The sequence below is a fragment of the Dermacentor albipictus genome, unplaced genomic scaffold (assembly GCF_038994185.2).
Source record: "Dermacentor albipictus isolate Rhodes 1998 colony unplaced genomic scaffold, USDA_Dalb.pri_finalv2 scaffold_18, whole genome shotgun sequence".
NCBI lineage: Eukaryota > Metazoa > Arthropoda > Arachnida > Ixodida > Ixodidae > Dermacentor > Dermacentor albipictus.
In genome coordinates this window covers 159,339-176,187 of record NW_027225572.1, presented here as the reverse complement: position 1 = coordinate 176,187, position 16,849 = coordinate 159,339, and the positions used below count along the sequence as shown (strand labels likewise).

Genomic DNA, 16,849 nt, shown 5'->3' with positions numbered 1-16,849 from the left:
AATTAATTATCAATCCTTCAAAAACTCAATTCATGATTTTTCGATCTAGCCAAAGAATACTACCTGGCTTACCTGAGATAACTCTATATTGGTCATCACGTTCCAGTCTCCAATTGTGTATCATTTTTGGGCATCAAATTAGATTCCAATCTTAAGTTTTCTCAACACATTGCCTTCATTAAGCAAAAGTGTACCTTCGGTATTAGATCATTAATCAAATCAAGACCATACTTCTCTAAAGATGCATTATTAGCATTATACTTTGCCTTCATTCACAGTCACATTAATTATGGCATTGTTTCCTTGGAAAACACATATGCCTGTCATATCTCATCTATTCAGCACTTACAAAACCAAGCAATATGTATTATCACTAACAGTGGGTTTTTCACGAGTGCTACTCCTCTACTTTGTGAAAATAACATCCTTGTTGTAACAAACTTGTTCAAATATAATCTAATAATTATGTTTTATAAATTACTTACTAAACAGCTCTCATACCAATTCATTGATCCCAGGCACCTCGTCAATAACAATAATACCAAGTCTGCACGTAACTCTAATTTTCTACTACCTATGGTTCATTCTAACTATGGAAAAATGACATCATCATTTGCTGCTATAAAACTGTGGAATGGTTTACTCGTTAGCATTAAATCTTCATCCTTTCATACATTTAGTCATGCTCTTAAGTTGTTTTATATGTGTAACTAAGTTTGCGTCATTCATTACCCTATATTTGTCATTTGTACACATTGACATACAAATGACAATTGACAGTTTTTTTATGCACTATAGGCTTATATAAATACAATTTGTTTTCATTTATATTATTTTTCTATATTGTATTTTCACGATTGTGTTCGTTTGTTTTAGTTAGCTTGCTCTTCTTTAATACATCTCTACATTGTTATTATTAACCAAGGGTCCCGTTGCAGTCTTTGACTTTGGGACCCTCGTCTGTATATTGTATCTTACCAATGCATTGTATTTAAAGAATAATAAACTGAAACTGAATGTGTCCCGAGAAATCCAAGGAGATCTGCCTTTCCTTTTCTTTAACATGCAAGGAACAAAGCGCTTGATGCAATCATTTACAAGATCTTTATATTGATTCCACAGTGTATGAATGTCTGCACTGATGCCCTGGAATGAGTCAAAACTAAACGAAAGCGTATCCAATATGGCGACATCAACTGCGCGCAAGAAGTTGAGCACGGAAGTGACATCAACGGACTGAAGCTGTAAAGCATACGCTCCCACAGAGAGTTGCCATGATGTTTCTTCTTGTCATTTAAGTTGTTTGCGTTGTATTTCCAGTTTGGAAATACAACAGTCCTGTACAAGCACAAAGAACAAGAGGAATTGTAGAGGCCCACGAGATAGAGAAAAAGTGGACAGGGTGTGTCAGTCATGCTTCTATAGTGCTTCATGACACTGAAATATCTTTTCTTCATGTGACTTAACACATGGCAGTTTTGGTGTGCTAACACAGATTAATAGTCGTGGTTTTTTTACCTGCTCTTTTTATGTCGTTTGATTACCTTTGACGATGTAGGACATGTCGGGTTTATAAAGTCTATAACCTTTCCAATAAACTTTCAGCTGCAAGTAGTGCCGTGTCTTTTCTTGTGCCTTACCTTGTGTCCCAGTAGTTTGCACTCTGAATTTAGCCATGCTTCCATACCAGCTCGCCCATTTTTCACTTTTGATTTATTTCCAGTGTTGCTTCAACCCTTCCACCGGACAATGCACTGCCCTGTTGGACATTATTTGCCTGCTATAGATGGGATAAAGTGTACAAAGTGCCGTATCGTCACACGAGTAAGGCCTGCTTATGAAGAATGTGAACACCTGAGGTCGCGGCAAGGCACAACTGGCAAAAGCCATCTTTAAAATGTCTGCTGAACGAACAGTCCATAGCATGCTTTAGCGGCCAAAAAGGGAAGACCACCAAACGGATGAGCCCAGCCTGCTACCGGAACTTAGAAAGAAAAAGACTCGTCCTCGGCACTTTTTGCCAAAAAAATTTTCACCCTGGCACTTAAAGGGTTAAATATGCCTTGCACCAAGCTTTGAACAGCGAAAGTGTAAAGCATACCTGGATCATGTATGGCTTGTTGCCCATCTTGCGGATTAGGGAAAGGTTGCGCAGTTGCTGCTGCACCAGGGTGCATTCAAATGCAACCAGCATGAACAGGGTGAAAACACTGTAGTACCAGAACTCATCCAGGCACCACAGTGCCACGCAGAACACTTGGAACACAAAGAAGGGCGCCGTGGCACGCTCCTTGAACAGGGCACCAAACTCTGGCACCTCCAGCTCCAAGCTGTGTGACATGCAAAGAACAACATTGTTTCTCAATAGACATCATAACTGGTTCAATGATTGATGGCAGTCCCAATGCAACACAGGTGCTAAAACATCTTTATTGTGGGGCAATTAAGTTAAACTAGACTGAGAAAATGTGCTTTCAGAAGAATAGACAGGCCTTACCATAAAAAAACAGAAAAATATGGTTCTAAAATTTTTCTCAAATCTTAAAATGTTTTTAAAATCATGAATAACTAACTGGCCTACAGCCACGCTCTGCTATGTAAAATTTTTAGCATATCTTTTTAGACAAGCGTATCTTTCCTAATTTCGTTCAATATTAATTGTTTCGACCTCATCGTCCGAGGTCCTCTGGTCTACGTGCAAATGACGATTCCATGCTACGCCGCGATGACTGCTTTTCGGGGACCTCCAATAGCGCACCAGAATGACGAATCCATGCCCAATGATAGGTCCGATTACGGCCGTCGGTCGCACTCTCCAACCCCTCCATGTCAGATGGCTTCACCTACAGGACATACTTTTGCTGACCTCCGAGGATGAAGGTCGCCCAGCCCACGCCGGGGAAACTGAAGGTGGCGACCTCTGGGGGTAAGGTTGCGGGCCCGCCGCAAGACAATAAAAAGCCCCCAACACTAAACACCGAAGAAACTGTGAGCACCGACATTGATGTTTTCGTGTACGGGCAGCCGGTGACAGCGTTAGTTGACACTGGTGCCGACTTCTCTATATTGAGTCAGGAACTCGTCCGTCGCCTGAAGAAAGTAAAGACGCCATGGACGGGACCTCACATAAAAACGGCAGGCGGCCAATTACTGATGCCTACTGGAAGATGTACTTCTAGAATTAATATCAGGGTTCTTCTTTCGTGGCCGCTTTCATCGTTCTTCCTGTGTGCTGTAAAGATTTTATTGTTGGAATGGATTTTCGGAAAGAATATGGCGCCGTAATTAACAACCCAGATTGCATGGTGATGTTTTATAAGAGTCCTGGTTTAGTCCATTGCTTATCACCGCAACACCACTCCTTTCATCTAACAGAAGACGTTGTCATCCCACCTCAATTATATACCCCGTTTTGTTTCTTTTATTTATTTATCCCAGTACCCACAGTGCCTGTTTGGCATTATAGTGGAGGGGGGGGGGGGAGAAGTACATATATCATTGACAAATAAAAACAGTTAATATAGAATACATCGAGAGTAAAAGAATTACAGCTCAGGGCAAATCGCCGATGCAACAAAACAAGAAGCAGCGCTAACCGTACATGCACAAAGCGAAACAAAGCAGGTCTGGTGACGCAAGCACAAAGTAAAAAAAAAAAATTGCAAGTCGCACAGCTGAAGCAAAGCTTGAAGATAGCGATACAACATCACTAGGCAACCTGTCCCACTCACTGACCGTCTCAGGAAAAAAAAACATCTTAAAAAGTCTGTTTCTGTTTCGGTAGCATGTGACATACCGTTTCATTGCGAAGGCATTGCCAACCAAACAACCACGTTGTTGTTCACTCATGGTATCTCAGTTGCAGGAGGAATCGTTAATGTCACCGACGGGCACACAAATCTGTTGCTAACCAATTTTAGCACAGAGCGACGGCATCTTCCAAAGGGCACGGCTGTGGCTTATTTTGACGGTGTCGCGGATGTCCGCGGCTGCTGTTCACTACTCGAAGTGCCTACGCAAGACCCAGCTCCTGTACTTGACATCAGCACTACTTTGTCGCCGCACGAACGAGAACAACTTCTTATGCTACTGACCAAATTCAGCGACTGCTTTGCGTCGACGTCCAGCGTAAGTCGGACACCTCTAACAAAGCACCGAATAATTACAGAGGGTTCGGCAAGGCCAATTCACCAGAATCCTTATCGTGTAGTTCCCAGAGAACATGAAGCCATACAAGTGACAAAAATGCTTGAAGAAAACGTGATCCAACCATCAATGAGTCCCTGGGAATCTCCTGTAGTTCTAGTCAAGGAAAAAGACGGCAGCTTGCATTTCTGTGTGGACTACCGAAAACTAAATCAGGTGAGAAAGAAAGACGTGTACCCACTTCCCCGTATAAACAATTCACTCGACAGGCTTCGACACGCACGTTACTTCTCTTCAATGGACTTAAAGAGTGGATACTGGCAAATCTAGGTAGACCCGAGAGACTGTGAAAAAACTGCTTTTCTGACACCAGACGGCCTATACAAATTTAAGGTCTTGCCTTTTTGTTGTGTCGGCAGCGGCAGGCAAGTGGGGGGCCCCAGCCAGCGAACGCGCGTTGAGCGCCGGCGCAGTGAAGGAGACTCGGAGCTAACTGCTCCTGACGAAAACCGGAACGAAGACTCAGCCGGCTTGCGGCCGTTTATTACTAATAAAGGCTTCACACACCAGATGACACCTCCTGATTGGTCCAAGCTCGTCACATGACAGAAGGGGGGTGCGCCATCTAGCTAAACAACTACAAAACATAAATGTACGATGACACAGAGATCTGACAGGGGGCGACACTATACTACATCATCCCCCCTTGGAAACAAAGTAAACATACAGTGAAACGCGCACACAAGACGCGCACTTAAGTCCAAAGGCGATTTCAGTTCGCTCCCCCCCACGTTCACACACGCGCACCAGTCGCACACAAAGCCCGCACTTAAGTCCACAACAAATTCAATCCGTCCCCGCCCAAGTTCACATACACGCGCACCAGTCTTGGGCACCAAAACACAGGCAGTCACTCAAACAAAGTCCAACAAGGAACACGGCACAAAACTCACTGCACCGCAACAAGGAACACATTTTACCTGTGTGAACGAAAAATGTGAACTGCCTCCTAGATGTCACAGCGAGGCCCCTAGCCGTGGCATTTCGAAGACGGCAAAACGCTCTACATTCAAGAAACATAATCATCAAGCCACAGAGGCCGTTTTTTGACACGATGAGGATGCGTGCTTACCTCAGAAGAACTTTGGGGGTTGCGACGCGTATCAGTCGACTTTAAAGACCTAGTCGTCCCCCGACTATTTCCCTCCCTCTGGTTGGACAATTGAATATGGTTGTCGCTCAAAGCTGGAGAAGGTTGCCCAGGAAGCTCCTCTCGATGTCCCAACAAGTCCTGGGAGGCTACCGATTCCCCCACGAAATCAGAGACGACTGCTGACTGCGTAAACTCGGAAGTGATACAGTCAGACGGACTACTTAACTGAAGCTTATGAAAGGACGATGCCATGACAGATGAGTCATCGGAATGACTATCCAGGTTTGAGTACGAGTACAAAAAATCTTTATCACTTGTACACAATGTACTACCTGCTAGATCCTTCATCACTAGGGTTAACTTAGACACATGCCACGTCCTCCCATCACTGAGTAGAAAAGTAGATGGTCCTACCTGGGTCTTGACTTTACGAGGTTTACTGTACTTAAAAAATCCTTTCCTCTTAAATTTTATTCTGACGGTGTCCCCCACCTTGATACGAGTTGCCTGAGCACCTCTACGTTTGTCTATGTACTGTTTAGTCTGCCACTGTTTCTGCAAGACCCTTTCTTGAATGTGAGGCACAAGACTGTCCTGTTCCCGTAGATCTACACAGAGCCGCATGGTTCCATCCTTCTTGCGCACCACCACGAGTGGAGACACCCACTCAGAAGCCTCGACGCACTCTATGACGTCGCAGTCCTCGAGACGTCGCAATTCATTTGTGACCTGGTCACGGAGAGCGAGGGGTAGTCGGCGCAACTTTGAAGATACTGGTTTCGCATCTTGCTGCCGATGAATTCGGTGCACAAGGTTGTTTACGAAACTCAACTCGTCACTGAAGAGGTGATCAAAACCCGGAGGCATACCTGTGGGGCTCTGTACTGAAGGAAGCGATGATAGACGACATGTCAGCGACGTACCGTTGATCTGTATGCCCAAGCATTGGATGGCGTCTAAACCCAGCAGTGATGTTCCTGTAGTCGTTACGTGGAACGTGACGGAGCATGACCTTTGAAAAAACTGGACAGTGGCTTGAAACAGGCCTTGAATGTCGATGCGTTGCTTGAAGAAATTTTTCAAGTCCACTGTTGTTTGTGACAGTCTGTGCTGTCGACCAAAGTGCTTTCCAAAATCTTGAGCCGTCATCAATGAGACAGGCGCTCCCGTATCCACCGGCAGTCGCATGGAGACGCCGTTAACTACGACCGGAACTTCCAAATCTTTTTTAGTTTCAAAAGTGCTTACCGTCAAGACAGACGCGGATGGCTGCCCTGTGGAAGTTGAAGACAGCGTCTCTGCGGAAGAGACGTGTTTAACAGTACGGGTTTTTCAGCATACTGATGCAAAATGGCCCAACGTGTGGCAGGCGTTGCACCACCGGTTCCTTGCTGGACAATTCCTGTACGTTGCAATATGTTTCGTGCTGCCACACCGATCGCATGCACCACGGTTCCCAGAGGAGCCATGTGCGAAATGTCGGCCCTCTTGGTCGCTTCTCGGAAGAAGTCGGTCGTCTTGGCGGCCTCCCGGAAGAAGTCCATCATCTTGGCGGCCTCCCGGACTACGTCGGCCATCTTGGCGCCTCCCCGGAAGAAATCGGCCATCTTGGCCCGTCAACGGAACGCCAAGTTGAGATGCCTTGATTCTTCGTACATTTTCGGAGCCGAACGCGCGGTTCGCTCAATGCAAGGCTTCTAACGAGCGTCCAATTTCTTCTGCCTTGTCCAGGGACAGGGTTTCGCCATGAGCCAATAACTTTTCGCGAACACTGGCGTTCGCTACCCCATGTATTATTTGGTCTCGGATGCGCTCGTTGTAGGTTGTGCCGAAGTTGCACTGTACCGCCTTCTCCTTCAATGCGGTCACGAATTCCAGGAAACCTTCTCCCTCGAACTGCCTTCGACTGGTGAATTCGTGCCTCTCCGCCAGAACATTTGTTGACGCGGCGAACAGCCGGTCAAGCCGCTGCAAGAGTTTCTGGAACTCTGCCGCTGGTGGGACAGCATCACTTGACATTGACGCTGCGCCGGTCGACTGCCTTGCTGCTCCGCTTGACGCTGGCGCTGCGCTGGTTAACTGCCTTGCTGCTTCCTGCTCCTCGTCTGCAAAGTACTTTCGTTGTCCTTCACGCCCGAGAGCGCTGACGAGCGCGGACGCTCGTCGCGCGTCCGTCCAGTCGCCGCCGCCGGCCGCTTCGAGATGGGCCTGAAAAATTTTTTTCCATCGATACCATGGAATTAACGGTGGCCCAGGCAATTCCAGAAAAACGGGAAGGTTCGCCGTAAAAGACGCCATGCCCGGTAGCGCACAGGAGACAGTGCAGAAAACAAGCCGGAGCTCGCAGCAGGAATGGGGCACGGAAGAACAAGGGGGCGAGTAGGCCTAGGCTCGGAAGCCTCGCGACGCCAGTGCGTCGGCGGCGTTTGCAGGCCGTGCCGACACGTAAAGGATGCGTCACTTACAAAGCTCGTTGGTTTCCCGGGGCTTCGGTCGGAACCGCAGCGGGAATCCCATCCTCGTCGCCAAAAGATGTTGTGCCGGCAGCGGCAGGCAAGTGGGGGGCCCCAGCCAGCGAACGCGCGTCGAGCGCCAGCGCAGTGAAGGTGACTCGGAGCTAACTGCTCCTGATGAAAACCGGAACGAAGACTCAGCTGGCTTGCGGCCGTTTATTACTAATAAAGGCTTCATACGCCAGATGACACCTCCTGATTGGTCCAAGCTTGTCACATGACAGAAGGGGGGTGCGCCATCGAGCTAAACAACTACAAAACATACATGTACGATGACACAGAGATCTGACAGCGGGCGACACTATACTACACTTTTGGCTTGTGCTCTGCCCCTGCTACGTTCCAATGCCTCGTGGACACCGTGCTTTCAGGCCTGTAGTGGGAAACCTGCTTAGTGTACCTCGACTACATCATCGTGTTCTCCGAAACATTTGAAGAACACCTCGAACAGCTTGAAGCAGTTCTGCAGTCCATCCAATCCGCCGGCCTTACCCTGAAACCGGAGAAGTGCCACTTTGGCTTTGCGGAACTACAGTTTCTTGGTCACGCCGTCAGCCACACAGGTGTCCGCCCAGATCCTGAAAAAATTGCCGCCATCACACAGTTTCCAGTACCATCCTATAAAAAGACTGTCAGGCGCTTCCTCGGCCTCTGTGCCTCTTATCGGCGGTCTATTCCAGACTTTGCTCGCATTGCGTCGCCGTTAACTCGCCTCACGAGAGACAACGTTGCTTTTGTATGGGGCAACGAAGAGCAAGGTGCATTCAACGACTTGCGGCAACGTCTCCAGGCACTTCCAGTGCTTGCTCACTTTGATGAGACCGCTCCTACATTGCTCCACACTGATGCCAGCAATGTTGGCTTGGGAGATGTTCTTGTGCAGCGGCAGGACGACACAGAAATAGTGCTTGCCTATGCAAGTAGAACACTCTCACGCACAGAGGCTAATTACTCCACGACTGAGAAAGAATGCCTCGCCGTGGTATGGGCGGTTATGAAATTTCGCCCATATTTGTATGGCCGCCACTTCACAGTTATCAGCGACCACCATTCACTCTCTTAGTTGACAAACCTTAATAATCCTTCTGGATGACTGGCGTGTTGGAGCCTAAGGCTGCAAGAATTTGACATGAATTGCATGCACAAGTCGGGGAAATGGCATACGGATGCTGACTGCCTGTCTCAATCGCCGATAGAGTCACCTGCTCCACCCGAAGAAAAAGACTGAGCATTTCTTTGTGTTCTGGACACATCCGCCATCGCGCAACAACGGGATGACCCCGAGTTGCTTGAACTCATCAATTACTTAGAGGGCAGATCTGCGAAGCCCCCTAGTTTCGCAGATATGCGTGCTGACTGGTCAAGCTTGAATTACCCAGCGAAGGCCAATTTTGGAATTGAGATAACAAAAGTTTGTGCCTATATAAATGATGCATGAGCGCTGGTTGGGACCTTCGGTCAGGTTCGAATTATTCGCAACATTGAATTGGAGCTGAAATGGAGCTGAATTTACGAAAACCTAGTGTATACAGTTAAACCTCGTTGTGAGAAACCACGCTATAAAGAAATAATAAATTTAATGATCCATGTTAAGTTTTCCACCCTATCTAACGAGAAGTACCAAATGCAATTGTGTCTCAAGAAAGCAAACCTTCCCTACTAGGGATATACAGAACAATTTCAAATATATTAAACTAAACTATGGGGTTTTACATGCCAAAACCAATCTAATTATGAGGCAGGCCGTAGTGGGGGGACACTGGATTAATTAATGTGCCCTTAATAAGTACACAGATGTTTCTGCATTTGGTCCCTATTTAGATGCGGCCTGGATTTGATCCCGTGACCTCATGCTAAGCAGCGCAACACCAAAGCCACTAAAAGCAACCACAGCAGGTAACCTTTTTTTTCTTTTTTTTTAAAACGAAACAAAAGTAACCAGACATTTTATGACATGCGAACCCTTTTAATGGTGCTGCCATACAGCTACCAATTTCAAAGGTGCCGTATCTTGTGCTACCTCGCAAATCATCAAACATTCTCAATGCTGCATGTCACAGCATTCCTTCCTTGTGGTACAAAACTCGAACACAATGAGCTGCTTTCTGTGGTGCACATTTGGATCGTTACCAGTATGTGGACCACTGAAAGGCTTCCTGCCAAGATATCATCAAGTTCAAGGTGAGGCCAATTGGCCGTTTCCATATAGTGTGGTTGGCAGGAGACAAACTCTCCAGACATGGCCGAAGGTGGCCTTTGGCTGTTCCCAAAAGGCACTTGCAAAGAATGTACTTTCAGACCCTAGAGCACATCAAGCACAGCGCCATTGTTGCCCTAAAAAGTACTTCGCAAGAAAGCATTCCAGGGGAAAGAATCGGCAAGAAGGAATTGCTATTAGAAGAATTAGGACGATTGGGCAAATCTTTTTTTTCTGGGAGCATGGTCGGGTGCTTTTTAGGCAGACCTCAGCATATTGTTACATGTAGAGAAACAAAAGGGCCCACTTATTTATAAAGGCAGTGAAAACTGGCTAAGGAATAAACCTTGCAGCATCTCCCCGGAGGAGCATCCGCTGTGTCATACCACTGCCGCCTCTAAATGGCATGCAGAGAGTAGTCGGGCAATCTGAACAATGTCACTTGTGGGCCTGTCTGGGATCATCGGTGACATCAGTCACTTGAGCAAGCACACAATATGGGTCCTTGATAACAGGAATCTCTCCAAAAGACAACTTGATGGGGTGGTGACCAAAGCAAGACAAACGAGCCTGACAAAAAGGTGAGTAGTTCGAATGTGCGTTGGAACATTCCCCCCCCCCTTTTTCTTTTAGTTAAATCTGCATTATTATATCACTTCCCCCTTTCACTTCTGCAGTAGTTTTTTACCTATGCTTCATCACCAGGCCACACACAGAGGGTTCCTGCCAAGGGGAGCGAAACGACCCAGCATAAAGCACAAGGCGGAGGCTTAGGTAGGTGCCGCGGCCGCAGACCAATGAATAATGATACATTGTTAGAGTTGTTCTTTGCCTACGCTTCACCAGCAGGCTTGGCACGTAGGTTTCCTGCCAAGGGGAGCAAAGTGACCAGAGAATGATGACACGTTACTGTGCATTGTTGCTTTGCATGCTTCACATTACGGACTCTGTTGCAGTTACGTTACACAGTACTGGAGGGAGCCACGAGTGACCCTTATTTGTATATATATTCTGCCACTGACAAAATAGTTCTGCGGAAACCCGCAAGGTGGAGAGAGGTAATTAATAAAGAGAAAATTACACATCCATCCGTTCGTAGCAGTTGCTACGAAGGCAACCCATACGGGTTCCTCGAAAGAAAAGCCTCGCAGATGAAGAAAAATTCGTCCTGGTCGAGGACTCGAACCCGGGACCACTGCCTTTCTGGGGCAGCCGCTCTACCATCTGAGCTAACCAGGCGGCTAGCAGATGGCAGGGCAAAGTCAAATTTGTCAACAACTCGAAGCAAAGGCAATTTTCCCTTTATTAATATTCTGCCACTAATCAAATAAAGCACCTTTTTGTATGGCTACCAACCTTGTGCTTACTTGGGCTGAAGGTCGCTCCGCACGTGCCAGCCGGAGCTACAACAGATGGCGACCAGGGTGAATAGGATTGAACTTGAATAAGTTGGAAAATGAGCCTGTTTTAGCCAGCAGAGTTCCTACCAGTACCGGGAAACAGACATCCAGTGGAAGCGGGCTGTTTGAAAATTATCTGCTGGCTCATGGAACAACGCCCACCCAGATGCCCACCGCAAGCCATCCTTATTGCACTGTTTGGGTGTGGAAGGGCAGTGCATTTTCTATTCATTGCCAGAAGCACAGGTGTCAGTTTCGAAGAGAGCAAGACACCGTCCCGAGCAAGCCAGATGAACTTGATGTCGTATTGGCAAAGCTCGAAGCTTACTTTGTCACTATAAATAATGTCGTCGTCAAGCGACAACGGTTCCACCAGCTAGCCCAGCTGCCAGGGAAGTCCATGGATAAATTCATCACAAGCCTTCGCCAGTTGTCCATTACATGCGACTTCAGTATGCAGGTAGATGAATTCATCCTGGATCAAATCAACTCATCGAAAAGTCTACTCCCTGCCAACGATGGGAGCAAGCGCTGCTAAAAGGTTCTGCTTTGACTTTGCAATGTGCACTCGACATTAACAGAACGATGGAGGCAGCGGCAGAACACTCACTGCAACTTAAACCATGTACGGATGTTCACACGACCACCATGCACCATCAGCTACGAGACTGAAATGTTCCGCAGCCTTTAGAGTGGTGCCACCCAGCAACCACCCTCCTCTTGAGTTTGTTTCCGCTGCGGCTCTTCAAGGCACACAGCAAATTCTTCAATGTGCAGCGCCAGAACAAGGACATGCAACAAGTCTGAAAAACTGGGTCGTTTCGAGCGTGTGTGCAGAAGCCGATTAGAGGCCAGGCAACCTTTGGCCATTTGAGAGGTCACGGATGAAGGGGGAATTCAATTCATGACAGTTTTTCACCTTGGCCAATAGCATACAGCAGGAGTACACGTCAACATGCAAGTAGACGCTACAACTATTTCACTGCTGGTGGACACTCATTCTGCCGTCTCAATTCTGTCTACAACTATATGCGAGAAGCTCAAGCTCTCCATGGCGTTGCAGTGCCCCCCCCCCTCCCCTCCTCTTCCCCCCATTTTCAGCCGCTCTCTTCGATTTTTCACGCAACCGCATTGCTGTACAGGGATGTTTCGGCACTCCGGTGGTTTTCCGCGACCGCCAGGCAGACGTGTACTTTCATGTCGTACCTGAAGGAACGGACATCCTGTGGCTGGATGCCATCGTCTCCCTGCGTCTGGAAATCGACGGCAGGTTCATTAATTGCATGACCTCCTTTTATATGCCGCAAGGCATCTCAAATGATTTATGCACTGAATTTGCACACTTGTTCAATGGAAAGCTGGGTCTAGATAAGAACTTCATTCATAAGGTCAGAGTTTGTGAAGGCATACCCCCTGTTGCAAAATTACAACGATTGCCGTTGTCTGTGAGGGATCAGGTATCTAAAGAACTGAAGCATCTTGAACACGAGGGCATCATTGAAAAGATCGATAGCTCTGAGTGGGTCTCGCCGCTTGTGCTAGCCGTAGAGGCACATCAAATGTTCAAGCCGAGCGGGACTACAGCATCTATGAGAAAAACGTTTGTCATTGGAGGGAGCAACGGGAGACGCTTTCTTGTGTGTGCTGCAATGAGGAGATGACAGCGATAAAGATAAGGCGCATTTATAGATATAGTTATACGTTATCGACACTGAGCGCGTCAGAGCGCGTTGGCAGCGTCCAGTTTCAGTGTGTCGAACCATCGATCGAACTATTGACGCCGTTGTTCCTGCCAACATGATGTAACGTGTGCATGCGCTCATACTACGTTGGACTATATTTAGCCCCTATCCCTATATAGCGACAAGGCTAATAGCAATGATGCTGTTTTCATTTTGTGAAGGCTGTCCTCAGTTATTCGTTTGACCTTCATTGGAGGCGTTTTCATTTATCTTTTTTTTCTGCCTTCAGACATTCGGGGGTCGGTTTCATAAATACGGTATTAAGCAGGTATGTATTAATGAGGTTTTACCGTATAACTGTTTCATATGTTGGCAGCAAAGTGAAGCTGCAGCTTGCATCATTAAATTAAGAGCGCAATCGTGCAAAGGCAATGAGTCCCACTATCAAAAAGTGTCTGCTCTTGAAAACACTGTGCGGTGTCATTACTCCCTCATCTCGAGCGACTCAATGCAAATAAGTTTGCCTCCAGTCACCACTTTCTCGCCAATTTCGAGAGCTATGCAAAGCAATCACGGATCAGCAGAAGACGTAGGTGTTCTGAAACAACAAATTCTGAAACAGCCATACAAGGGTTTCTCACTTTGTCTTGCAGCATTGGCTAAGTGAAGCCTTGTGCAGTGAACAGTGGTGTTCATGCATCAAACACTAAACAGTGCAGATAGCTTTTCTCACTTTCCTTTTGTGCGTCTGTCACAGGTTGCCGCTGCATGCACTGCCCATTCAGTGATGTAAAATACATAAGAAACTAGGCCATCAGACTAACTCGCACGTATACAGCGAGAACCACTCAGTACCACGGAGCGGCCATAGCAACAATGTTATAGTGGAGCTTCGAACACCATGCCTTGGCTGCGCTGCCAAGAAATTGTGGGACACAGCATAGACAGGGAGGAAGCAGTTTTTGCTTGTCCCGTGTTTGGAGTTAACATTCTTATTTGAGGCATCACATGCACTGCAAATGGCACGAGTAACACTCGCAATGGCCGCACTCATTCTTGCCGTATTGGCGTTCGGCCGCTGCCAGGTCGGCATCATCCACGTAGCCCTTGCACTCCTGGTAGTGGCGCAGGGGCATCTCTGTGGGGAACTCAATCCCACGGAAGGCCTTGCGCTCAAAGCTGTACAGGTACTTGGTCTTCTGGAAGAGAAACCACACAGACAGCTCTTCTTCCCCTGGCACCTGCAACAGAAAGACACGCTTAGCTTCAAAAGGCCAGTTTCACACAGCACTACCTAGAAGGAAAGCCCGGGAAACACTGGGATGTGAATCATTTAGATTGTCTTGACCTAGGCGGTGATCAAAGTGCATATTCCCGGCCTTCAAGGGAATGACATTACATCAGGAGGGCCCATTTTCAAGGAACTCTTATGAGGGACCAAGCGCAGTTTAGGTGGCGAAGATTAAGGCACCGAGGCAATTAATATATCAAACATCACATTAAAAAACAATTATTGATTCAAAAAGTTGATCCCGATACCATGGGTCAACACCTATCTAAAGGAGCAAATAAAAATATCACAAATATGTTGCATCAGTGCTCCTCAAAAATGGTCACATGTTGTGCCAAAATTCTAGAGAACATTACTTGCAAGTTATATTGACATGTGTAGTTTGTCTTTTCCAGGCGACTGCTTTTCCCCATCTAACAAATGTTATTGCACCGCGCAGGACGTGCCTGAATGCATCAGAAGTTTCTTGAACGTTATCAACCGTTCTTTTTGCTGTCTGGTGTCACCGAACCCTATGTAATCTGATTTCATGTATCCGCGACGTGAATGGCATACAACTTTCTGGAAGACATGCGGGCACCAGTGATTACTCTGGAACCTTCGACGACTGATGCCGATGCGTTTGACACGTAGATCAGATTTTCGCCGATCGCTGACTGTGTTGAGCGCTGTCGCCGTTCTTGAATTGTAGCCTGTTTTTGAAGGCACACGTTCGCCCAATAAAACCCTAGTTTCGTAACTCCCAGTTTTGCTGCTTTCTTCACTGTCACTACCACGCGACATCTAGTGGAGGTGCTTTTCGTTCATGTACCGGACGCCCCCGACAAGCTGTTGTCTAAGACCGGACCGCAATGAAAACACCAATGTAGTCCTGGACCATCAAGCAAGCCGCCATCTACAACAGCTGATCCCGGAGCACCAACTTCTACCTGAGAAGACCAAGAAGATTGTGGCCAAGACAAACAAAATGGCGGCCGCAGCATCTCCCATCGTTCTGCAAAAGCCCAGGGAGCCACAGATACATGGATCATCGTCTGAAGACCCAGAAACCTGGCTGGAGACCTATGAATAAATCACAACTTTCACCAACTGGGACTCCGACGACAAGCTGCAGCATGTATGCTTCGCCTTAGAAGACGTGGCCAGAACATGGTTTAAGAGCCGCGAGTCAACCCTGACAACATGGGATCTATTCTGTAGCGACTTCCCGCGGACATTTGCAAGCATTGTGGCAAGAAAAGGGCCGAAGCTGTGCTAGAAGCCAGAGTACAACTACTCAACAAGACCATAGCGATCTTCACAGAGGAGATGACGCCCCTGTTCCGGCACGCCGACCCGGAAATATCCAGAGAAAAAAAAGTGCGCTTCTTGACGCGAGGCATAAAGCAAGAACTTTTCACCATTCAAAGTCGTCAGCGACTATCATGCGTTGTGTTGGCTAGCCAATTTGAACGACCCATCAGGACGGCAGGCACGGTGGAGCATCCGACTGCAAGAATATGACAACACTGCAATCTACAAGTGCGGACAAAAACACTCTGATGCCAATTGCCTACCACGCGCCCCCATTGACCGGCCGCCACAAGACAACAAGGATGACGACGCCTTCCTTGGAATAATAGGCGAGGATGACTTCATTGAACAGAAACGAGCAGACCCAGAGCTAAAAGACCTCGTCGAGTATTTAAAAGGGCACACCAATGTTGTCCCTAGGGCATTTAATAACAGATTGTTTTCATTCACACTACAAAAAACCTGCTCGTGAAGAACTTCTCACCAGTGCGCACCGACTACCTTCCTGTTGTTCCGTCAGTGCTGCGTCCAGAAATACTGCACGCTCTGCATGACGATTCAACCGCTGGGCCGCTCGGATTCTCCCGGACGCTATTGAGGATATAGGAAAGGTATTACTGGCCACGCCTGACCGCTGACGTCTCCCGTTACGTCAAGACGTGCTGAGACTGTCAGCGGCACAAGACACCACCGACAAGGCCAGCGGGATTACTACAGCCGATCAAGCCTCCTTGCCGACCTTTTCAGCAGATTGGGATGGATTTGTTGCGACCGTTTACGCATCAACATCCAGAAATAAGTGGATTGTCGTGGCCACGGACTGCCTCACCCGTTTCACTGAAACTAAAGCCCTGCCGAAAGGTGGCGCAGTCGAAGTGGCTCGAAATTTGTCGTCGAGAACATCCTGCTGCGACATGGTGCCTTAGAAGTTGTCATCACCGACAGAGGAATAGCCTTTACAGCAGAGCTAATCCGAGCCATTCTGCAATACAGCCAGACAAGCCACAGGAGGACAACTGCCTACCACACGCAGAGGAATGGTCTCACGGAGCGCCTGAACAGGACCCTCGCCGACATGCTAGTAATGTGTGTCGACGTCGAGCACCAGACGTGGAACGCGGTCCTGCCGTACGTAACCTTTGCTTACAACACGGTGGTGCAAGAAACAACACAG

General features: G+C 47.5%; 1 protein-coding gene across 3 annotated transcripts in view; it reads right to left on the bottom strand.

Moving 5' to 3' along the window:
• Nucleotides 1-16,849, bottom strand: part of LOC135900796 (endoplasmic reticulum transmembrane helix translocase) — a 602,974-nt gene that overhangs the window by 573,556 nt on the left and 12,569 nt on the right. For all 3 annotated transcript variants that reach the window (XM_065430378.1, XM_065430377.1, XM_065430379.1), the window contains exons 3-4: nt 14,142-14,332; nt 2,102-2,330 (exon numbers count right to left, since the gene is read on the bottom strand). In XM_065430378.1, the coding sequence (XP_065286450.1) occupies nt 2,102-2,330; nt 14,142-14,332 (420 nt within the window). The remainder of the gene's footprint in view (nt 1-2,101; nt 2,331-14,141; nt 14,333-16,849) is intronic.